The 25,575-nt window shown below is 42.7% G+C and overlaps 1 protein-coding gene across 5 annotated transcripts in view; it reads left to right on the top strand.

The window, feature by feature from the left end:
* The window catches only part of LOC115610990 (microtubule-associated protein 4-like), a 118,552-nt gene that overhangs the window by 54,471 nt on the left and 38,506 nt on the right, over positions 1-25,575 (top strand). For 4 of the 5 annotated variants that reach the window (XM_030493246.1, XM_030493237.1, XM_030493231.1 and 1 more), the window contains exon 4: positions 9,599-9,664. In XM_030493246.1, the coding sequence (XP_030349106.1) occupies positions 9,599-9,664 (66 nt within the window). Of the gene's footprint in view, positions 1-9,598; positions 9,665-13,985; positions 17,355-25,575 lie in introns of those variants that run through there. The other variant, XM_030493257.1, reaches the window with a different exon arrangement.

Here is a 25,575-nt window from a genome sequence, read left to right on the forward strand (position 1 = left end):
AAGGCACAACATCAAAAAATGCATTGTTTAAGCATCAGAGAACACTTGTAATATTGCTGAGCCTGCTAAAACAGGACTTTCATAGGTTGCTGGGTTTAGGCTGAACAATTTATTTTAAAAGCAAAGATTAAATCCTGTTTCTTGCTTTTCTATTCTACCTTCAGTTCAGTTCTTCAGCCTGTAAAATAAGCTATCATTGCTAGTCTGCAGGAGATGCTATTATTATTTCTGTTAATATTTTGTGGGCTGCCTTGGACTTCTCAGAGAAAGCACTGTCTGAAGTGTATGCTTGCAACATGTGTATATACAGCACTTTGCATCTCAAAATACTAGAACTGTGCAAGATACCATGCTCTGAGAGATGGTAAATCCAAGGTGTAATGATTGGTGACTAGCTGTTGCTGGCGAGGTCTGCAAATTGGCATCTTAAGTGTTCAAGGCCAGGTTGGATGGGGCCTTGAGCAGCCTGGTCTAGTGGAAGGTGTCCTTGCACATGGCAGGGGGTTGGAACTGGATGAGCTTTAAGGTCACTTCCAATCCAAACCATTCTGGGATTCTTTCAGAAGTAATTTTTGCCTTAATCTTGCTGCTTATCAGTGTTGATGAAAGTAGAATGTGTAGAATTGTAATGATCATCCATCAGAATAAACAGAAGCTCCGGGACTGCAGAATGGGGAATGGTACCACAATCCTTCTGGTCTACTTAAGGCGCTTATTTGCATTGTTTAGAAGTGTATCATGTGCCTTGTAATACAGAAAATGTAGTTTTGAATTTTTCACAGTAACATAGTTCATTACGTGGTAACAAACGAGTAGGAAGAATGGAGGTGGGCAAAGAGATTATGGAACTTTGAGCTTGGATCAAATCTGATGTGTAGTATTGTACTCAGCTATGGTACCTCTAATGGTAGGGGTTTTATATTTTAGCACTGCAAGAAGTGGCAGTAACAGAGAAGCATGAAGACTTGTTAACACTTTGCATATAGTTTAAGGATGGCTTAAAATAATGCGTTGTTATCAAAGTTTCAGATTCTGAGCTATCTCAGCACCAGAATTTCTCAACATTAAAATGATTATATAATATTGTTTTAAAATACAAGTTCCTTAAGTTCTTTCCTTCCAGATATGTATCCCTTGAATGTTACCATCATAACTCACTATTTCAAATAACTTCAGGTTCTAGAAGCAGGTATTCGGAGGCCTTTTGGTTTTGCTTGGTAATTAAAACTTGCTGAACTGCCCTGTGAGAAACTGCTGGTTTCTGTGGGCAGAGATACAGGGGTGCTAATGCAGGTTCCCTTTAGGCCAGGCTGCTCATCTGCAGCTCTTGGCTTTCCAAACTTCCCTTCCTCTTCACGGTGCCTTCCCTGGCTGTACAACTGGTTGGTTGGCTGCTTGAGCAGAACTAGTTCCCCTCCTACATGGTAAGGGGGAGGGGGATGCAATTTCTTGTTCTTGGTTTGGAGATTTGTTTTTCCCTTTTTTGGGATAGCTGGAGAACAGCTACGAGCATTATCTAAATCTTTGGCAAGATGAAAACAGGACCCTAACTGAAGAACTTTGACAGCTTGCTGGCCTTGAGTGGCTAAGATAATGTTTTTCAGCTTTCCCACCTTGTACCAGGAGGGGAAGGACTGTCTAGCTCTGCAGTGTCGATTTACTGCAGGCCAGTTTTAGGATTTGGTCCTGTTATGTCTTGATTTACATCTGTTTTTCCCAAAAGTGTTTTCCCAAAAGTATTTTCCCAATACCTATTTCTTCCATGAGACTTAGTCAACGTTTAAAATTGGGGTGGTGTTCTCCCCCCCCCCCCAAAAAAAATAGTAAAGCTTAATGTACTTGCCTTTATTGAGGCTATAGAACAAATGAGCCTGAGAGAGCATATTACAAGGCCTTAATGGGAGTATTAAGTGTTGTTCTAGTGTAGTGAAGTTTTTGGGGAAGGGCGACTGCTATGTGAAAGGCAGCAAGAGTTTTATGTCCCTGGCTCCAAATATGACTGCAGATAGCTTTGTTTTCCTGAGGGAGAAGAGTAGCTTTCATGGATCAGGCTTTTCAGCCTCCGCTTGTTAATTTATTTATGTTAAAAGGAACGGATGTGTTCAGACAGCACTGTCTCTACTGCTGAGATTGCCTTTCCCCAGTCAGAAGAGGTTTAATCATATGTCCTGTCAGGCTCTAGCTATTCCATCTCTACTCCAGGTTTTTCTTTCACTTTTTTAATAAACCCAGGAGCCAAGTTTAACAATCAGATAGGCTCCCATTGTGGACCTGGGTGAACCACGTGAGTACAGGAGAAAAGGAGAGACGTTGTATGGTCACTTACAAATTTATCCTAGAAGAAAGCTGTAATAACAGTTAACTTTAAAAATATCATTGGAACAGCAAGGCTTAAGGAGAAAGGGTTTTACTCTTTCTAGCACCTGGCTGGACATCACAATTTGGCAAATTCTGGGGTAATCCTCTTATGACATTGTGGGGTTTATGTAATGCTGGAGGATCGTTTTGGGTGTGTGCTATGCTGTTTGCACCTAGCTTTCCTTACCAGTTCCAAGTCTTCAAGCAGTTCAGAGGTCAGTGTGGAGCCTCCAGTTGAAGCGATGGAGGCTGGAGTAGCAGTTTTTTGTTAGGGTGCTCATGTGCATCTCAAAGTGCGAAGGAAGAGATCTGAAAGGAAAATACTGTGCTTTAACAGCTGGCAACAGTGCTCCTTTGAAATGTTTCAGCTCAAGCGAGGACCAGTATTGTTTCTGAAACGTTTGACTGTGGTGGTGTTGAGGAATTGTGTGCAAAGCCAGGTCTGAGGCATAAACTGCTTGTGGCCTTCTACGCAGTAAGTGCATGTTCTGCATTCTTGCACTTGCTGCTCACAAACTTGGCAATGAGTCTTAGCTTCATATACGGTTTTTCCATAGGGAAGCCAATCCTGAGCATGATGTAAGGGATGAAGTTTGTTTAATTTGCTCTGGGCAGTGGCTTTGGGGTTTATTTCAAGCACACGTCACCACAAGATGGCTCTGCTGGCGCTGGGAGATGCTGCTGGACAGGCACTGCTCCAGAGCCAGACATCCTCCCCTGGGATGGAAACAAAACAGCTTTGCAGCCTGGAACCAGGCAAACCGCAACATTTCCCTGTCCTTTTACCTCCCTTTCTGCACTAGGAGTAAGTGCCTTTCTTGCAGAAGGCAGCAGCAGGCTTTGCTTTTGCAAAAGAAGGTTTAGACACTTCATCACATGTGAAACTAAAGATGGAGAGTGTTCCATATACCCCAAAGTTTCAGAGGGATTAAAACCAGTCAGCAATGATGTTAAGATACTTGTATTTTTATCTCTCATGATACATTAAACACCTTCTCCCTCTCAAAGTCTGTCCATCCCTATTCCTGCCCCGAAGTTGTTGAAGCTTCTCCTGGTATAAATCCCTGTATTTGTTTTTGTACAAAACCAAGTATCAAGTGTGATCTAAGTGCGCTCTCAGTTCTGTCAGGTGCTTGTGAAACAAATATAGTTGAGGAGGCCCAGGTGATCCCGAAGGTGCACTCTGAAGCTGTGTGTGGTTTGTATACTCCAGCCCAGATTCCAGCTGCTTTCCCAGCACATCGTGGTCCAGCTGCAGAAACCACAGGTTCCTTTCAGCGCAGGGCCTTGTACCAATCATCTGTCAAGAGCATATCTCAGTGTGAGGGTGGTTTTGGTACTTTTAGTTTAAAGCGCAGATTGTATTGTAAAGCTGCCTGGATCTTGGGTTGAGTTGCTACTACATAATATACCCCTGTTTTCTTAAGGAGGAAGGAGTGCCTTAAGTATTGTCTTAATAAGCCAAAGTTTTCTCTTTTTTCCATGTTTTACGAACTCAAGTGGAGAAATTTATCTGTTACAGTTCACAAAGCAAAAGTAATCTTTTTCTAGCTCAGTTGCTTTACACTGGTTTAGCATCACACAGATAATATTTGTGCTCAATTAGTGAACTTCACCTGTGGATCTCTGACATCATGGATTCAACCTCACTGCATGCAGCCAGTGATCAGACAAGGTGATTAAGCCTTCCAGCTCCACCTTCCAATTTCAGAAGGAGAAGAGTGATGGTGGGGTTGGAGAGGGGTCTTGGTGGCAATGAGTATGACAGGTTTCCTTCCCTGTCCTTGGATGCCGGACCTGCTGGTGCAGCTGTGCTGCTCTTCATCCTGTCTGACAGTACATAGGTGATTCTGAAAGTTTTGGCATCCCAAAACACAAGGCCAAGCAAGCCTTGGCTTCTATTTAAATTCAAATTCTCTTTTCATTTTCATGGTTAGGGAGAGAAACTTGAGAATTCAAAACAAGTATTTGTCATATTGGAATGCCAAAGGGCAAACAAAACTTAAGCCTTTTTTGGTGACTCTGAGATGATGAACTTGACTGCTGCTCAGAAGCCATTTTGAGACAGAATACTTAAATTCATGAATTGCAATAGCTTAAGCTACTTGTTTAAGACTTATCAGCTAGTTTTGACTGCATGGCACTCTTTATGAGTGGTTTTGTTCCCTGTTACACATTTTTTTTGTCTAAGCTCTCAAAGTTGTGTTCCACTAAGCCTGCGCTCACAAATGCGTGATAGGATGATGAAACATGTGAAAGGACTCTCATCCACAACCTGTCCAGCCATGCTGGCCTGCTGAGAACCCACTTTGGTTTTTGCCCTCTGGTATCCCAAGCCTAGTATAGAGCAGGCTGCAGATCTGTCAGTGAAATGTGCTCAGCTGTGGTTATACTGCCACGTGCACTATGCCAAGTCACTGCTGGGATTGAGATTTTTTTTATATTGGCACTGTCCATTTGCTTGAGATTATCGGTTTAGTGAATGCTGACTTGCATTTGTTTATATAAAAACAATCCTTTGATCCACTAGCCAGATGCAAATACTATCTTGTGATTCTGATAAGGATTATGTAGTTACAACATCTTGACATGTTTTTTGTTTTTATGCAATTTAGAAGATGAGGTGAGGAGCCCTGGCCCTGAGGAGATCGCTGGGTACTTTCACACTTGCACTCTAGCTAACTAAAATAAATGTGATCTGCTCTGAAGGAACTGACCTTCAGAGACAGAAAAATAAAAACTACTGGTGCTGGGTGGAGTTGTTTGATTTGACCTGGTTTTCTGGAAGACAGGCTTATCCCTGCCTGCTTGCAGAGCTTTTTGAGTAAGGTAAAAGCTGTTGCCTGTATCAGACCTGCCAGGTTCCTCTGCCATTCTGGTGGCCAGAGCTTTGTCGGTTGCTTCCCCCAGTGTGGCTCTGATGGCATGGAAGGGGCCTGCTGCAGCTAGCGGGATGCATGCAGGGAAGAGCAGCCAATGTGGTTACTGCTCAGTGTGCTGAGAGAGAGAGGAACCTGGCAACGGCTTTAACTTATTTTGCCCTAATTCCTGTGCCGTTGAAGCAAATGCAGGATTTTCAATATATATGTCTTAACTACCCCACCCCCCCCCCCCCCCCCCGAAATGACAGAATATATGGGACTGAATAAGGTGAAACTTCACTGAAGGAATGATTTGTGCTCGTATTCTGGAAGCTGCACAGATGTGAGAGCCCTATCAGCTCTGTGGAATGTTAAGCCAGAAACACAGCTGGCTTCTAGCTGTCCTTGTGTTCAGCTACCATAGCGTTTGGTAGGCTTGACTGATGTTTTGGTAGGATTTTTCTGTTTTGTTTCATTTTAAGTGTGCATGGTCCTTGGTAGGGGAGGGTGGGGTGTCCTGGCTTTTTTCTTTGATGGAAGGCAATTGACTTGGATCACTTGCTGCCTGGGAGAGCAGTCTCAAAATGAAACTTCTACCAATGGAGTGTTTATTTTCCGAATAGCTGAAATGCACTGAATTGCCAGAAGCACCACAGAGTGGCCTGTATGCAGTGCTGAGCTGACCTGAAGTGTGCACAAACTCCTCGTTCCAGGTGCTACCAGGACAGTCTTACAGATGAATGTTTTTTTGCAACTGAAGCAAGTGCTCAAAGTATGCAGACAAACTTGCAGACCGCATGTGTAATGTGTAGTGTTTGGCCGTATTTGTGATCAAGTTACGTCCTGTTTTTAATGCATGAATATGTGGTGGTGGTATCGGGACCATGAGACTGCTCTAAGGTCTCTTGTAAGCTTTCTCTAGTGCAGCCTGGAGAGGAGAAGGCTCTAGGGAGACCTTAGAACAGCTTCTAGTGCCTAAAGGGGCCAACAGGAAATATGGAGAGGGGCTTTTGACAAGGGTATGTAAAAGCCTGAGCAACCTGATCTTGTGGAAGATGTCCCTGCTTGTGGCAGGGGTGTTGGAACTGGATGGTCTTTAAGGCCCTTTCCAACCCAAACCACTCTATGATTCTATGAAACGTTTCAACAGCTCGGCTGTCTGTGCAAGGTGAAATGATCAGGTTCCAGTGAAACTGAAAGTGGTATGTGATCCTTTTGTCCCATTTAAAACAGCTTGCACTCAAGTTTTCAATTACAGTTTAAATACTGAAGAAATAGGAGTGAGATTGTGGGTCATGGTAGTTGGGGTTGCTGTTTATTTTCCCCATCACCAAAAGACTTTTTGACACATTTAGCTTGAGTGAAGACTAGGGAAGACTTGCGAAGCTTCTGTTAAAGTGCCATTGTCAGCAGCTGCCATTAAACCAGTGTCATGATGCCCATTTGAGCAGGACTTAAGGGAACTTACTGCTCTTCCAGTTGGACTAAGCTTCTCTGCTGTTAACTGGAGGGTTCATCAGGGCCTGCGTAGCTCTTTAATGTAATTTCTTGGAGATCTCATTATAAGACCTTGTTACTCCATGGGATACCCAGTGTACCTTTTGGTAACTGTGAAGCTGCGTTATGTAAACCGTCCTGTGACCCCAGTTTCTCCTTGCCTGAACTGATGGGTAAATTCAGTGACTGGCAGTAGTTCTCCCAGTTACTACTTAAGACAGTTCTACTGTTAGAGTAAATACCAGACCTTGTAAAGACTGACAGCAGGAGGAGCTGGTGTGTTTAACTGCTAAGAAACAGGTCCAGGGATTCCTGTAGTATTTTCAGCTACTTGAAGAGGATGTAGGTGTATGTTTTTCTATAAGCTGTCTGGCAAGTTCATGTTGAATTTTTGTAGAACACCAGGATGAGCCTCTGAAGTAGCTGCAGAGACTTTCCTTTTGCTTTACTGAGGGTTGGATTAACCCTGAAGTGCTGTGTCTGAAGTATGCTGCTTTTGCTCAGGGAAGGGACTCCCCAGGTAAATGAATGTGTCTCTCTTTGGGAGTGATTTTACTTTACTTAGAGGATTTTTTTTTTTTTACAGCCATTGCCCTGAGTGTTTCTTCACATTAAATAGAACTGATGGCCTGAGGAGCTGAACTCTCTTAGAGCTTGTGCTGCATGTTATACTTAACTAATACTACCCAGTTTCATTCTTGCAATGACTCATCTTCACTATTTTACAACTGGAAAATTGGGTAAATGCTTAGAAATTAAGTGGAGTTTATGGAAGAAGATAGTAGAAATATTTTAAAACTTGGTACAAGGATGATGATTTCAATTAAGGTAATGGCCTTGTAACATTCCCCTGTTATGATGGTTGTCACATACAGAAATACTGTGCTGCTGACAGCCTGCACCCATATGAGTACCAGCACAACCCACCTACTTCTATAAGGCACATAGTCTGATCTCAAAGGCAGTAATTTGAAATATATGAAATTCATTAAGCAGTTTGCCTACGTGTTTATATTGACCCTCAGCAGCCCAGTGTAGAGATTATGGGGTGAATACAGAATTTCACTAGTGTATTTTGATAATTAGGAAGAACTATGTGAGTACTAGAACAAGTGTGCTTTTTTTTTAAAAAAAGAAAGTATTAAATTCCTTAATTATTCCCAAAGATGATTTCTAAGCAGTATTTTCAAAAATAATACACACTTGAAGATAGCTACCTGTTAGCAGGGTGGCTTTCCAAAGGCAGCCCACTGAGAAGACTGCAAAGCCAAGCTTAGGGCTTCATTCTATGCTTCCCAGCTGCCTCAGCTGTCACTAGGTCTTGTATTGCTGCCATCTTTTCTAAGCTCAGTGTGAAAATCCTGGTGCCTGTTAAAATTTTATCTGACAAAGTCAGAACAAGATAGAGTAAATCTTTTAGTGGTAAGTATCTTATATGCTATTTTTTGGAATTGGTGGTCTTCCACCCTCAATTACCCTTGTCTAAATCTTTCCCTGATATCTGCTTTAGCAGTGTGCTGTCAAAGCTGAAATTGAGGTCTTCTGATCCTTTTTTCTAATAGTATTAGGATAGCTTTTTCGGCAGGAAACTTGTCATGACTGAAGTAGACCAATTTTTAAAAAACCTGGGAAATTAGTTTGTGCTGTTGGCTCTTGTTCTGTCACTGGATTCCACTGACAAGAGTGTGCCCCAGGCTTCTTTACAGTCTCCCACCTTCAGGTGCTTGTACTCATCCCCCCAAGTCTGTTCTAGGGTGAGCTGTCCTGGCTCTCTCAGCCTTTCTTCATATGAGAGATGCTCCAGTCCCTTAATCATCTTTGGGACCTTTCATTGGCCTCTTTCCAGTAGCTCATCTCTCATGTACTAGGTAGTCCAGTGCTGTACCCAGGACTCCAGATGTGTCTCAACCTTGCTGAAGAGAGGGAAAGAATCGCCCATTCAGCCTTCTGGCAATGCTCTGTCCAGGATTCAGTTGATTTTTGCTACAAGGGCATGTTGCTGGTTCATGTTCAACTTGGTGGCCACCAGGACCCCAAGGGCTTTTCCTGCAGGATCTGCCTTCCCGTGAGTCGGTCCCCAGTGTATACTGGTGTCTAGGCTTATTCCTCCCTTGGTGCAGGACTTTGTATTTTCCCTTGTTGAACTTCTTCAGATTCTTCTCTACTCATTTCTCCAGCCTCACCAGGTCCCCGTGAATGGCATCATGAGCCTCTGGTCTATCAGCCTCCCAGTTTTGCTGAGGGTGTGCTCTGCTCCATTGTTCAGGTTGTTAATGAAGGTGTTATTGGCCCCACTGGAGGACACTGCTAGTGACTGGCCTTCAGCTGGACTTTGTGCTCATGACCACCACCCTCTAAGCCTGGCTGTTAAGCCAGTTTTCCATCCACCTCACTGCAGTTGTCTGACCCATGCTTTGTCAATTTGTCTATGAGGATGTTAATGGGAGATGGTGTTAAAAGCCTTGGTAAAGTTGAGGTCAACAGCAGCAACTGCTCTTGCCTCACATCCACTAAGCCTATGAAGTTCATCAGCTTGGCTAAGCATCATTTGCTTGAAGGAAATCCAGAGTCTAGTGCTGGCCCTTAGGAAAGCTTATTTTGAAGCGATGGTATGGGTAGATAAAGAAGCTCCTAGTTGTGCCTTGAGTCTCCTACATGGGACTAGAGTTTGTGATTTAAAAGCTTTTCCTTTGGATTTTAAGTTGTGCTGACTCAGTGCCATGTGAGTGCCTTAAAATGATTTAAAAAATAATTTTTGGGAAAAAATCCCACCCTTATCTGTTTTCTGGTAACACTACAGTGTTGTCCTTACAATGTTGTTTTTAAAATTTGCATTAAGATTAACTTCATAAAGTGCTAACATTTCCTTTGTTTTCTTGCAGATACTTCAGCTTCTGGGCCAACAGTTGTAGAAAATGGTGACCATGGAATAGAAGATCACCGCACAGGTATGTGCTTAATGCCTGAAGGAAACACGTCATTTTCTTTCTTTGTTATTGCAGGTGTGACCAAATGTATCTTCTTTTTGAGTCTTCTTCATAGGGAGTTGATTTTATTTTTAATGTTCTTTTCAATGAATTTTAAACAAAATAGAACTTCATTCTCTTTTGGGTTTGAATTTTTTTATTTGCAAAAAGCCTTGTTCTGAAGACACTGTATGCTTTATCCATGGTCAGTGTTGGGAAGGCAACTTCTAGGGTACTGGTACCTAAATGGCTCACAGCTGAACTCTACCCTGACCTGTGAGTGTGGCTTCTCCTGTTCTCCATGAGACCAACAGTGATGTCTCTTCTGAGTACACCATCTTTTGGTGCAGTTTTTTTAATTCACTACTTAAGCTGCTCCTGAAATTACACTGCTCTGTTTATTCAGCAGCTTCTCCTTCCACCCCAAACTACCCTGCTGTCGATATCTCCTAATAGTTGCTTTAGCAATGTCAAATATGAAGTTGAGGTCATCTGAACCTTTTTTTTATGCAGCATTAGGTTAGCTTTGTCTTCAAGAAACCAGTCATGACTTACGTGGGCCAATATTTCAAACTTGTGAGGCATCTGGAAAATGATCTTTTCAGTCAGCCTGACATGCTGAGGTTAGTCATGGTTTAGCAGTTACAGTTAATGATAAACAAAAGTCCCTTTTATGAGACTTTTTTTACCGTGAATTGGGTTTCCTACCAAATTCCACCTGAACGTATTCAGGATGAGAGGTACCAGCTCTGCAGTCTGTGCAGGAGCCAGCTGGTTGTTTTGTTTTATGGTGAGGAGGGTGTGGGCTTTGACACACTATTCTGTAGCACTTCTAATTTCTCAAGGGTGAAATATTCAAAAGTCAATTGTCATCCTGGCATTGGTAAGAGCTCTTTATTAGATCTCCCTTTTCATGATCTCCAGCTTGGCTTTAGCAGCATAGATCGTTGCTAAGGTGGTTTGGATGTGCATTAACATCCTTGCTAGTTCATTGGTGTGGCCCCAAGGTGGGGCTGAGTTAAAACACTGCTGTAATTCTGTTTAGAGGTGTGCAAGCTTCATCTTCTTATTGAGGATGGGAATATAAAAATTGATCTTTGTACTTAATTTGCCATTGTAAATCTGGTCAGAAGGAAGCTGTTCATCTTTTAGAATTTAGTATTAAACTGAAATTAAGAACACATTTGAATCTTCCTAAGGATAATACTTCTCTCTTTTAAATATATATAACTAAATGGAGACAGAAATAAAGTCAGATTTATGATACTCCAGGTATAACTAATTAAATGCATTGGAATATTTTTATTGAATGTCTCAATTGTGTTTAAAAAGTATCTTGTTTATTTAATACTAGTTTTCTGAAAGATTAACTCTTCACACACTGAATGCAAACAACTTTGATCAGAGTTACTTTCATGTGTTGGAAGCTTTTTAATTTATTAATGTGTTCTATCTTTGTGGCGTAGAGTTGGATTCCCCCCCCCCCTTGTTAAAGGCTGTCTAAAAGTGACATCAAAGTGGTAGGAACAGCATGTCAAAGGATGAAGAGTCATAGGCATCAAGTTAATTAGGTCTAACAGAATAACAGAAGATTTACACAACACAGCTACTTCACGGGCTCTTTCTCCCTACCCCTTCTCTGTGGAATACTTGAAATAGCTATGCTTATATGTTGGAGAGTGAGGGAGAAACGCTGACTTTCAATAAATGGGGACTTTTTTCAGAGTTGAAGAGCAGTTGATGTTCTGCAGAAATACAGGCAAGTTCTTCCACACCAGATGATGGACTTCAGTAGTGGCTGGTTCCATTTTAAATAGGTGGTGCTGCCTAAAGCTGTTAGTCCCTGGCCCTAAGCCACCTTCAAGTTTTGGCTGGCTTACTTGTTTTCAGTTGGGTCTCTTCCCTAATCTGTCTCTCAAGCTGAAATTGTTCTTCAGGATGTGCAGTGTGGGCCCAGTGCAGAGGTGGGAAATGGAGTAGCTGAGAGAGACAAGTAAGGAAGGAGATGCTCAAGGTAACCAGCTTTTTGCTACAAAAAGCAGTGTTAAGAGCTACAGAATGAGCTTTTAAAAGCAGAGCTGTGTTTGAGTTGGATTCTGAAACAGACTTTAAAGAAAATATTGGGGAAAGAGGTAATTAAGCTATTTGAGAATCCAAACATCTGCTATCTCTCTGTCTAGATCATGGGAAGCATTGCTACACTTTTTTTTTTTTTTTTTTTTTTTACCCCATCAAATAAAACAGGGTGATGACTTGTTACTGGTTTATTACATGCAACATTATCTACAGACATCTGGTGTATGTGTATGCAGGGGTTAGAATTAGTCAGGACTGAAGTCTTAGTGCGGGTTTGGCAGCCTGTGCTGCCTCCTGACTGGATGCCCCACTCCCAAATACCGTTAATGTACTAGATGGCATAAATCCAAAACTAACTCAGGGGCAAACCCCTAGATTAACTCTTGAATTCTCTTTATTATAACAGCAATGTGTTTAAGCCATTGATGCAGGGGTGCGTATAGCTTAGTATTTCAGAATGTAAAGGAAAAACTTGAACAGTTAACTTTATATTGGCTGTTTACTTGAGGGTCCAAACCTGTGGCCGTGAGGTAGAGAAGAACCCTCTGCGCCCATTTGCTTTCCCTGGAATGGAGAGACCAGCCGCTTCTCTGAAGGGTTCAGTTCTTGGCAGTGCTGAGCCTTACATGATGATTGCTTATTTGGCTTGTGGGGTTTTTTTTCTGTTTTTGAGAATTAGAGAGCTGCAGACCGGGAGCTCTGGCTCGGGTGCTCAGCACATAGGCTGAAACTCTATTAATTCTGTTCTTCCTTATAAGGATGAATAGAAGAGCGGCTGGTGCAGTGTTTGGAGGGAAGCTGTGCATGTCTGGCGCAGCTCAAGCGAATGAATCAGTGTGCGGAAATTGTTAATAGCTTATAATCACATATAAATTATAAGTTTGGAGGTTAATATAACTTATAATTATAAATTGTAAGTAATATTATATATAAAAACATAATTATAAATTAAAGATTATAAGTCATCCAACATAAGAAGGACATGGAGCTGCTCAAGCAAGTCCAGAGGAGGCTGTGAAGACGCTCCGAGGGCTGGAGCACCTCTGCTATGGAGACAGGCTGAGAGAGCTGGGCTTGTTCAGCCTGGAGAAGAGAAGGCTCCAAGGACACCTTAGAGCAGCTTCCAGTGCCTAAAGGGGCCCACAAGAAAGCTGGAGAGGGGCTTTTGACAAGGGCAGGTAGGGACAGGACAAGGGGAATGGCTTTAAACTGACAGAGGGGAGATTTAGATGAGATGTGAGGAAGAAGCTCGTCCCTGTGAGGGTGGTGAGGCCCTGGCACAGGGTGCCCAGAGAAGCTGTGGCTGCCCCATCCCTGGCAGTGTTCAAGGCCAGGCTGGACGGGGCTTGGAGCAACCTGGTCTAGTGGAAGGTGTCCCTGCCCATGGCAGGGGGTTGGAACTGGATGAGCTTTAAGGTCCCTTCCAATGCAAACCACTCTGTAATTGTATGTTCACGGATGGCTGCAGGTATTGAGTTAGAGAACTAATCTCTAACTTTCCCTATGTGAAGGTTAAGGGGTTCTTAGTAAAACTCTTAACAGCAGGTTTAAACAAACAAACAAGAAGTGTAATTTTCGAACGGTGCAATGTTTGGAACTCCTTATTGAAGGATATTTGCCTAGAGTTCAAAGGAATGATAAATTTAAAAAAAAAAACAAAAACCAAACAAATTTCTGTAGAGAAATCCATCAAGGATGAGCATGTGGTTTAATCTGGATATCTGTTGTTCCAAGATCCTGGTTGTTATCTTGCTGGAAGGTGAGAAGTAACCTGGGGAAGTATTGCCGTCAGTGTTCATACTTTCCCTAGCTGGACTTTCTCGCCAGCCAGCCTACTTGTTGTTCTGTCATCTGAGATCGGGTCACAGAAATACTGAGTCACTGTTTTCAGTGCAAATTGTGCTTTTAAGCAGCATCCTGAGCTGCTGCTCTCTTGATAACTATTTGTCACTAATCTTGATTTATCACAGCTGATTTTTGCATGTGGCACAATGTCAAGCCATAGCATGACTAGTGATATATTTTCAGACACTTCTAAAAGCAAAATTCCACGTGTCTCTTATCTGGCTTTTGGCAAATCTCCTGGCTGCACTAAATGAAATATTGCTTGTTGTGCAGTGTGCTACCTGAATGTTCATGTTTACTAATGACTTGCGCTTTTTTGCCCCTTTCCCCATCCCGTTTCCCTCTCCTACTTCTTTTCCTCTCTTCTGTTTTCTCCTCCTAGAAGCCTAGACTGTCTCCTAACACTGGGGCTGCCACTGATACAAGACCAGTGTACTTTTCTACCTGCCATTATACTTCTAAAATCTTCAGCATTTTACAGAGCTCTTGCTTTACATCCTTGGACTTTACGTGTAGAAGAAACCAAAGGGTAGCTGTGCTGTTGGCCGATCAGCCCTGCTCCTCCTCCCTCTCTGCTCTGCAGTGCTTGTTGAAACCTTCCTTTCTTTGTGTAAGCACAAATGTGCATGATGGTTTTGGACTGCACTATTTCAGCACTCCCACTGTTTTTAAATCACCACTACAGCTCCATTTTCAGTTCAACCACTTTAAAATTTAATTTATATTCTTTTTCATGGATGCTTAATAGCAGAAGGTTTGATGTCAAAGTTGTGCTTTCATAGCGGATGGGTCCACCATGACTGCAGCTCCTTTCCTTTCTACCCATACTCACCACAGCCTTGTAGAATAGTGCTGTTACCTGCCTTTATCCTTGCTGCTTTGAAACCTTCTCTTAGGAGGTTTTTATCTTTAATAATGTCTTCTTTGAAACATGGGTTTTCACATCATAGCACTTACTATACAGACTTGAGAAACAGATTAGGAAAAACTCATGTTTACCGAGGCACAAGCAGGTTGTCTCTGGTTTGTGTGGGGTTGATTGTGGGATTCAAGCGCTTGCTGTCAACTGGGGGTATAAAGGAAAACGATCAACCCTAAATTCCTGCCTCAGGAAGTTGTTTTGCTGCTATATTGCTTTCTGAAGCCTTGGAAGTAAGAAAGAAACTTGCCTTTCTTTAACTTCATATCTCTAGCTTTGGTTTGGTAATGACAACTTTGGATGGAATTTTACCTAGCATGAAAAATAATCTGTCCCTTCTACATCTGAAAGAAAGAAAAGATCTAGGACTAAATTGTTAAATCTGTGCTGAAATATTTATGACCATTTCCAGCAACACCAAAAGGAATGGGCCAGTTTGAACCTGAAACAAAGCTACAGGAGGTCAGCAAATCCATTGCAATTCCTGCCGTCTCTATAAAGGTGCAGAGTTTCCCAAACACAAAAGTATTAGTTACTGCTATTCAGCAGATAAAACAAAATTCAGAAGGAAATGATTTAGAGAGACTACTTAGTATTTTACATGAGGCAAGGGTTTTTGTAGATGAGTGAACATTTTGTTTGAGGATATTTGTGTTGTGTAGCTAAAGGGACCTCGCCTACAACACCTGATAAAAGTACAGGATTTATATGAACCCACATCCAGTCTAAGGTAGGACATGATGCTCCAAATTGCCTAAGGATAGCATTCTAACACCTTCACTTGCCTAAAAAATGGTATTTTCTTGTTGTGAAGAGAGTAGCTTGCACCTGGGCATTCCTAGTACCCTGCCAGTACTTGTGACTACATTACGATACTGTCTACTAGTGACTTACTTGGAAGAGTATCGTACCTTGAATGAATACTACTATTCAACAAAAGGTTTTCTTTGAAGATCTCCCTCAAATAGCGACCCACTGAGTCTTGATTATTTATTTATTTTTTAATCTGAGACCTCACCTGCTCCCCACCCAGGGTGGCAGTGTCCAGAGTTGCTGCAATGAACTGTGTGTAATTTGCCTGTTTAGTGATGTGCATCAGGACTTGAGGCTTTTGTTCTCTAATTTGGTGGCAATTTATTACTTTACCCACCATTCAAAGCCTCATTAGTAGCTGACATCCTCACGGTGCCAGTTTCTGAAAAAGCAGTACTGTTGGCTTCTCCTCCAAGGTAAATAGCTGTCACTTCTGAGAAACCTCATTGCCTACAGGCACTCAGCTGCCAAAGCCCTGTGCTTCCCTTGCCAGTCCGATGTGCAGAGTGACCACACTTAGAGGCCAGCAGCCTTTGCAACCAGATCCTGGCTGAGCTACAAAAATAAGCGTTTCCCCATGGACTAGAGCAATAATGGTAGCTGGGACACACAATACATGGGCAAGCATGGCTGTCACAGGGTGCCCTATCTCTTTCTGGTTTTACTGGAAATAATGCCACATGGTAGCACGTGGCCAAAGGCCTCTACCTTTGACAAGTCTCCAAAGCCTCATGAGTTCCCTTTCAGAGAGTGGGAGGCCGGTCTCATGGTGGTCTGTGGGCCATTGGACCATTTCTCCAGCCAAACTTCACATGTCAGGTCATCTGCTTAGTCACACTGAAAGGTGAGGGGTGAGCAGTGGCATGTGATGCAAGAAGAGGTGTTTGGTCCTTCTTCTTGTCATGAAGTGCTTTCCTCCTGGGTTTTTTTTGGTGCCTGTTGCTATAAAAGGAGATTGTTGTGTTCTTGGCTTTATTTGTAAAGACCTCTTCGTAGCTTTTCTTTTTTTTTTTTTTGAATGTGGTTGTTTTTGGGGCAAGGCAGCATCATGGCTAGTTTGGAGGTGTTTAACTTGCTTCCCCAAGCCATTCTTTCTCACCTTTTGTCTTAAGTGGGTTTAAAGATTTGTGCCCTAGAAATAGAGAACAAATCATAAATTACAGCGAGAATTTTTCTGATTGAATAATAGAAGGTTTCAGATTAACTGAATATCAAACTTTCTCCCTCTCCCACATTTGTTTTGTTTTGCTGAAATGCAATAATTCTTTGATGTATTGGCTGGAGGGGAGTTTCTAGCACTTGTAGTGGCTGGCGGAGCTGTGGAGTGATCTGCCTGGTGCAGGAGCCCCCAGCTCAATGGACTCAGGTGGGATGGGGGTGAGCTAAGCAGGACAACAGAGCCCTGAGCAGCCCAAAGCAAGAGACTGAACAGAGGCAGGGGCGCCCCTGGGGCTCAAGTGCTCTTTGCAGCTGCTAACATGGATAATTCATTCCATTATGCTACCACTTTTTTTTTTCTTCTTTTTTTTCCTCCCACCATATTTTTACCCTGTTGATTTTAAATGTCATTAGGTTTACAAATCTGAATATGACCTGTAGATAGTGGAAGAGCTGGTTCTTTCTGTGTGTTTCGAGGGGGTAAGGGATGTTGGAGAGTCAATGTGGTGTGGTGTACCTTTTGTCACTCCCGGAAACTGCACATGTATCTTGCTGAAAACTCAATGTAGTAAATGAATATGCAGGGATGTGTGTTTCATTTTTCAGGTTTTATTTTCAGAAAGCCAGGTAGCTACCAAATGTGCTTGTCTGTTTAAATTTAATGTTATCCATACTTCCCTCCAGTCTTTGGAGATGATATTATATCTTTGCAGAACATACTCTTAACTTTCTTGTGCTTACAAGCTTGTCTGTTATCACTTCTGATTTTTCTTAATTATTCCAATGCTTTGTATGACGTGAAGCTGTATATCACTGTTGAATAAATCACCCTAATAAACATCTCAAACTAACCTCTCAATAGTTGTACTGTGGTGAGAGTCTTCTTCGATTGTGCTGCTTGTTTGTAGTTAATACCTGCAGGTAGCTGCATGTGCCTGATTAACTATGCTGGTGTTATTGCTGAAAGAGGTAAATGGCTTAAACTGGAAGATTTTGCAGCTGGACATGTTTGAAAAGAAACCTGTCAAAGAATTGATCTGGTTAATATATTAAAATGGAAATTATTTCGATGAGCCACATGATTTTGGGGGGGGTGTGTGTGTGTGTGTGTGTGTGTGTGTGTGTGTGTGTGTGTGTGTGTGTGTGGTGATGCAGCAATAGAAAGGAGAATGTCTTCTGCGATGCTCAAGGAGTAAAACTGAGCTGGGGATGGATGAGGTGGATGCTCGTTTCCATGCTGGGCTTACCAGGTACCAAAAATCTGCGTGTATGAAGTAGTGAGAAAATAATGCCTAGGATTGGTGGCACTGTACCTCTTCTGGCTTCAAAATGCTTGATTTTTGGGGAGGATTCACAGAGAAATGACATGTCGGGGGGGGGGATGGTAATATATGCTTGACAATATTTCTAAGGATGAGATGTATACAATGGGAGGATTTAACTGCCACTCCAGTTGAGGTTCACTCTTTGGTGTTTGTTATCTAACCCACTTGTGCTGTTGAGTAATTTGCTAGTGCATGAAGTTAAAAAGCAAACCAAGCAAAAAACCCCGCCCAACCCCCCATCCCTACTCCTCCCAAAATCCAAACAAATAACCCAACAAACCCCACAAAATCCCTGAAAAAGTCATTCCTTATATTTAACACTTTCTAAATAGGACACTTAAAGGTGTACTTTTCTAATTAAAGCTATTTTTCTTCTTTTACTTATCTGCATTTTCCTGTTTGGTGCAGTTTTTTATTTATAAAGGCATTTATACTTTCTGGGCTGAAAGGAGAGCTCTTCAGGCTTTTCAGAATGGGTCTGCATCCAACCATATTTGCTAAAGGAGAGTTCAGGTTTTCTGTGCTGCGGTCTAAAAAAAGCAGCAAACTGAATAATTGAGAAGATTGTTTAGTTCTGCAGATGGGCATGACTAAGAGGTTTTCTGTGTGTCTGATCTTTTGGGGGTGATTAAGCCCTTAATGGCTTCAAGCTGAAAGAGGGGAGGTTTAGATGAGATCTGAGGCAGAAGTTCTTCCCTGTGAGGGTGATGAGGCCCTGGCACAGGTTGCCCAGAGAAGCTGTGGCTGCCCCATCCCTGGCAGTGTTCAAGGCCAGGTTGGACACAGGGGCTTGGAGCAACCTGCTCTAGTGGAAGGTGTCCCTGCCCGTGGCAGGGGGTTGGAAATGGATAATCTTTAAGGTTCCTTCCAACCCAAACAATTCTGTGATTTTATGATTGTTTTTAGGCCTGAGATACTGGATGGGGCAGGGGAAGGTGGGCATCTAGCTGCAGCAGGTCTGAGACCCCGGGGGCAGAGGTTGGAGGTCTTACATCTCTGTGCTCCCTGACTCCTGGTGAGGATCCTGCATAGGAGGCAGAGGTGCCGCCAGGGGATGTGCAGCTTCCTCCTCACTCCAGGAGGTGAATGTGGAGAATGGAGGTTCCCGCTCTGCGGGGTGCCCATTGTGTGGCTCTGAAGGAGCCAGTGGTCTTTCAAAGAAGAACCTTTGTGGCTTTCTACAGCTAGCAGAGGAGCTGAGTAGAGGTTAGCCTAATCTCACCTCATGAGCTACTCCTGGGCAGTTCAGAAAGCTTAAAGAAACTTTCCAGATGTTGAAAAACTCATAATCACTGGGAATGTGAAAGACACCAGGGTAAGTCTTTTCTTAGCACATGACTTTGCTTAGAAACTTGACGGCTCTGAAGAGCCCTTTCCATGCCCTCGATTAGATCAAGGTCTGTAATTCTCACGTGTCTGGAGTGTTCGGTGGAGCGTGGTGCAGGGGAGAGAAGTCACCAAACACTCCCATCACAGTGAAAGATGACTCATGAGATCACAAGGGCACAGATCTGTCACTTCAATGTGTGTTTTATTAATACAGCTCTTCTCTATTGTCTGACTGTGTTCTAGTTCAATGTACCTGATGGATATGTGAGTTCTTACGAACTGAAAAGGTGTATTGAGAGCTGCTTAACAATGGTTCTTTATGTGTACATAAGGTCTTGTAGCAGCTTGGCATTAAAATACTACATGTCTGTGCTAAAAGTATTGCATTTAAGAGCTTTCAGTCTTCAACTTGCTCTTCTATATCTCAGCGAGTTGAGTCCCATTTGGGGTGGAGGCGATGTAGATGTTTACTGATCACGGTGGAGGAGGGTATCCTGAAAGACAGTAACTTGTGCTACAATTTTCTAAATCCTTCTTGCTATTAAGACTTCGAGTGTTTTTGTGAATATTCAGTTCAGAATGCTGGTTTCATGTGAACCTTGAAATGACCCTGTGAGTCTCTGATATCCCGAGAATAACTTATTTGAAGAACTGTGACTTTTGAAGATAAAATAGGGGAAATTTATTTCTGTGAGGAGGAGGAACAAGCTGCTACTAGCAAAAACCTTTTTCACAGATGAAATTTTAGTGGAAAGAAGCTTAAGTGTTGTAATGTACCTCTAAGGCTTTTCCCCAGTGTTTGGACACAGTTAAGATTGGGCTGGACACGGTGCTGGGCCGTCTAGTCTAGGTCATGCTTTGCCTAGAAAGATTGGACCAGGTGATCATTGAGGCGCCTTCCAACCTGGGATTCTATGGTTCTGTGATTCATAACACTGGGCAGGACTAATAATGACCACTGCCTTGACTTCTGCGATGCAGGGTAGTCCTCAGTAAGCAAGTTCCATGCCAGACAGATAACGGTGGTTTGCCATAAATAATGGTTTTTATTTCCTTCATAATCAGAACGTTCTAAATCATCTCTTTTCTTGGGGTAAGTTCTGTGTAGTTCTTGCCAGAAATGTGGCGGTTTTGTTTTTTTTTTTAAAATGAAACAAACAACTGCAAACAACTACACCCTCAAACAAAACAGAACAAAAAAAAAACAACCCCAAACACTTCCTTATTTCTATTTTAAATTCAGTGAACTTCAAGCAAGGAAAACTTTGAGGAATTTACTTCCAGTACAGAATCGTAGAATCAACTTGTTTGGAAAAGACCTTTAAGATCATCAACTCCACATAAGTAGCTGTAGACTGATCAACTCCTCTCTCCTTTCTTTAAAGGGAGTCTGAATGTCGTTGACTGTAAGTCGGTCTGTTCATGATACCTTTATTGGGCACTGACAAGCAAATTACTTTGATTCCAGGGTAATTTCTGAATCCCAGGGTTCAGAAGTGCATCGTCGTATGCATTCCTGTGTGTACCTGTTTGTAACAAAAATCAGGCTGCTTCCAAGGTCAATTTAATCAACCTCTTTCGAAGATTCTGGATGTGCAGCTTGCTCATCAGTCTCTTTATCTGTCTGGTATATTAATATTTTCTTTAACCATCCAGGCAGAGGAGACTCTCCCCTGTATTACACTAAATGCACACATACAAACTGATGAAAGCCCTTGGAATCACAGCTTTTGTATTACACTTCCTTATGAAATCATATGAAGGCAGAAGAGTGCAGGCCATCTCCTGCAGAAGCCACTGCCTTTTCAGAGTCCAACTTAAATCTGAGAGTACTGAATCCCATCTGGGGAGGGATGCAAGCACCACACCTTTTGTCCTGGAGGGTTTTGTTCAGAGGAGCAAAAAAAAAAGTTCAGGTGAGAAGTACCTTTTGTGGAAGTAATTACTTTGTGCTCCTTAGGCTTAGGAAAAGCATGATCCCTGTGCCGGCAACCAAAGCAAGGAACAAATGGCTGCTGGCATCTGCAGAGGGCTCCTTGCCTTGTGGAGACAAATTCTGAAAATGTGTTTGGGTTTATGTGAAATACACCACACGTTTTTGTGAACCTTACTAATGCCTGTGCCTTTGCTTCATGCAGTGATCCAGTAGAACCTCACACAGTCTTTTGTCCATTTTCACAACATACACCCACTTCTCCCTGTTCCCTGTGCCTGCTTTGCGCAGCTATAGATTTCTGATCTCTAACTTGCTTGTCTACGTATTAAATAGAAATAACTTTTCAAAGTGAAATGACTTAAAATTAATAATTATGAATCTGAATAGACTTTGAAATTTCAGTTCCTACCCCAAAATAAGTATACATAGTATACGTATACGTCTTGATTCTCGTAAGCGTGGCTGCTGGCTGTTGGCAAACCTGAGTACTTCCTACTTGTAGGAGGGCATGTTTCCCTGAAACTCCCTCAATCTAATGTAAATGTAATTGATAGCCTTGGCACTATGACAAAAGTTGTGAATTTAGTGAATTTAATGAACTCTATTGGGGAAAGAAATTCTATAATAGCAGGTTGTTCTTGCTACAGATTTTGTATCTTGGCATCACTGGAGGGGCAGGAGGGCCCAGTCTGAGTTGCCTTCTGATGGTACATGCTCGCTAATACATGAGGGGAGTGTTGGCAAGCTAAGAGGGCTGTAGCACCTCTGCTGTGGAGACAGGCTGAGAGAGCGGGGCTTATTCACCCTGCAGAAGAGAAGGCTCCAGGGACACCTTAGAGCAGCTTCCAGTGCCTAAAGGAGCCCACAAGAAAGCTGGAGAGGGGCTTTTGACAAGGGCAGGTAGGGACAGGACAAGGGGAATGGCTTTAAACTGACAGAGGGGAGATTTAGCTGAGATGTGAGGCAGAAGTTCTTCCCTGTGAGGGTGGTGAGGCCCTGGCACAGGTTGCCCGGAGAAGCTGTGGCTGCCCCATCCCTGGCAGTGTTGAAGGCCAGGTTGGATGGGGCTTGGAGAAACCTGGTGTAGTGGAAAGTGTGGTGGAACTGGATGGTCTGTAAGGTCCTTTTCAACCCAAACCGTTTTATGATTCTATGAAAACAAAAAAACCTCCAAAACCCCTAAACAGAAGCTTCCAAACAACAACAGCAACAAAGGCAAACCCATGTACTGTGAACCATGTACATGGTTGTATGGTGTAACTGTAAAATCCAGCATGCACGCAATTTGCAATACTTTCCTGCTGAGGGATGTTTTTTAGTGTAGGTGCTATGTCTAGTACCAAGTTCTGAGTTGGCTCCTGGTGGTACATAGTTGCTAATACTCAAGGAAGGGGAGTGTTGACCTTTAGTCTGGCTCTCTCGAACTTCTGATCGGATCCTGAAGTTGAGTCTACTCTGACAGAAATCAGTCCACATTTTTAGATACGTTAAATGACGTGCTCAAGAAGCTTTTCTTCCTGGGCCTAGTCTTGTTTGCTGCTTGTAGCAAATCAGCTTAAGTAGTTGTGTAACAAGCTCTGTTATTTGAAGGAAAGTAGAGCATGGCAGGATCTGCTTTATGAAGTGCTCCCCTTCCCTGGGGCCAAAGAGGGACCTGCCCCTGGGCAGCTCCCCTTGAGGTTGAAGACAGAGTATGTCACTGAAAGCATTGCTGTTTCTGGGCTGTGGTGGTGCTGTGGTGTGGAGAAACAAAGCTCTGAGATAAGGAGGGGAAGAGAAGGTGGTGAGGCACTGACAGAGGTTGCACATAGAAGCTGTGGCTGCCCCATCCCTGGCAGCGTTCAAGGCCAGGCTGGATGGAGCTTGGAGCAACCTGGTCTAGTGGAAAGTGTCCCTGCCCATGGCAGGGGGTTGGAACTGGATGAGCTTTAAGGTCCCTTCCAACCCAAACCTGTCTGTGTTTCTGTGAATTAGCAAGGGTGTAGGTTTTTCAGAAAACTAGCAGGCTTTTGAACCGAGTATTGCTCTTGGTTCCTAAAAGAGCTCCAGTTGTGGCTACAAGTAAAAGGAGAGACCTTTCTTTGTTTAAAAAAAACCCAAACAAACCAAACCCAAAAAACACAAACTGTTGCCGTGGCTATGTCTCTTTCAATGGTATTTTCCTAGCAACCTGCTACTTCGGCTTTTCACTTTTTGCTTCTAAACTTTGTTTCAAAGGTGGAATGTATCCTGACTTGACTTGTCGAATAGAAAATAAAAAAGCTTATAATGAAATAGTACATATGTTGAGAGGTATATTAAAAGCTTTATGGAGAGACTTAGTGAGATCTCAAAAACGGTAATACAAAACCTTTAGGTTTTGCAGTGTATTTAAGAGTCGTTCTAGCCAACACCTGACAGCTCGATTAATTAATGTTTTATTTACTAAGCTTGAATTTCCCAAGCAAGGAGCTGTTCCTTAAAATATTCAAGCTATGAGTTTTTGAGCTTATATCTTGTATTTAATCTCTTATTAATGCATGTAAACCAAGTGATTTGGGGGGGTGTGCTTTAGCAGTGTTGAAGGATTGTGCAGACTCATTTCTAATAGACAGTGTGAACCATTTTTCTCTCCGGCCATCCTTCAAGTTCATTAGCCTTTACACAAAATCAGCTTGATTGCTGTTTCTCAGAACTCCCTTTCTGTGTACCCAGAATTTTTTTGTGCATGTAATCTTGTAAGTGGTTGGACATTGAGGCAGTCTTTTGAAACAGAGGGGTGTTTTCATGAGATTTTTATGACAGGCAGAAGAAATGCTGATGCTTCTTGCTTATAAGTTTATTGCTTATAAGCTCACTACCTTCTCTTCCCTTCCTTATCTCAGAGCTTTGTTGCCCCATGCTGTGGCACCACCATGGCCCAGGAACAGCGATGCTTATTGCCAACATATAAGACCACTTACCCTTACTGCTGTGTCATCAAAAGTTGTGCTTTTATCCCACACTTACGTTACCCAGTTTTCCTTTCCTTGCCTGTCACTCTGGAACTTAACTGCAGCTTCAAAAGATACATTTTTATTTCCTCTTCATAGCCTCAGACAACATCCTGTTTGTTTTCTTGCATATTCTGATAGCTTATACTACAGTTTTTGCAGTGACCCTTTAGATTATTGAAATTCCTATGCCATGTGTGCTTACAACTTGTCAAAGGAAAATAAAACAAATAGTACTATAAAACACACATCAAAATTAAGTTTAGTCTAAACATTTTATTATCATCTTTCTGCTAGATGGGGTTAATTATTTAGCTTAATAATAAGTATTTATATTTCACACTAGATCAGTTAGCTAAATATTTGCCTTTGAGTTAGTAATGTGGCCAAGCCCCAGGGATAAGCTACTGACCTAACAGCAAAAAGCAAATAGGAGTGTAACTCTGCAGTGATGTAGTCATAGAATCGGAATGGTCGGGGTTGGAAGGGACCCTAAAGCTCATCCAGTTCCACCCCCCTGCCACAGGCAGGGACACCTTCCACTAGACCAGGTTGCTCCAAGCCCTGTCCAACGTGGCCTTGAACACCACCAGGGATGGGGCAGCCACAGCTTCTCTGGGCAACCTGTGCCAGGGCCTCACCACCCTCACAGGGAAGAACTGCCTCATATCTCATCTAAATCTCCCCTCTGTCAGTTTAAAGCCATTCCCCCTTGTCCTGTCCCTACCTGCCCTTGTCAAAAGCCCCTCTCCAGCTTTCTTGTGGGCTCCTTTAGGCACTGGAAGCTGCTCTAAGGTGTCCCTGAAGCCTTCTCTTTTCCAGGCTGAACAAGCCCAGCTCTCTCAGCCTGTCTCCATAGCAGAGGTGCTCCAGCCCTCAGAGCATCTTTGTGGTCTCCTCTGGACTTGCTCCGACAGCTTCATGTCCTACTTATGTCATTGCCCATATGCAGGCATGAACAGCAGGGTGGCTGATGGCTGCTGGCTCTGATATCCACTGGGAGCTCCAGCTAAACCTCTGTGCAGCGGGGGCTGCCAGAAGGTTGGTTGTGTGAAACATTCCACACTGCTCCAGCATTCTCCCTCCTTTTCCCAGTACACAGGCTCTCTTCCTTTTTTCACCTCTTTTTCCTGTTCTGAACCTGGGGGTTCTGTTTATAAAAACTGATTTAATAGGGATTTATCCTTCTTACAAATAAATTCAGAAAGAACTGTGTGCTAGGATGTCAGAATGGCTTTGAGAGGGGCATGCGACCTCTCATAAATATGAACCTGGTGGTTAGGAAACTTCCCTAATCCTGGCTGTAGTTGTAGCTCACTCAGAGGCCTTAGCTCTTTAATCTTATTCCATTTTAGTCCCATCACTGAAAATAGGGTAAGGCTGATTATGTTGTGCATTTTATCATTTATAGCTACTCTGCATCTGTTGTTGTCACAGTGTTCTCATTTCAGTGGTGTTGACTAGTACCAGAGGTAATCTTGGATTAATCTAACCTTTTCTGGAAAAATCTTGTAGTTAAC

Source organism: Strigops habroptila, chromosome 1, assembly GCF_004027225.2.
Source record: "Strigops habroptila isolate Jane chromosome 1, bStrHab1.2.pri, whole genome shotgun sequence".
Classification (NCBI taxonomy): domain Eukaryota; kingdom Metazoa; phylum Chordata; class Aves; order Psittaciformes; family Psittacidae; genus Strigops; species Strigops habroptila.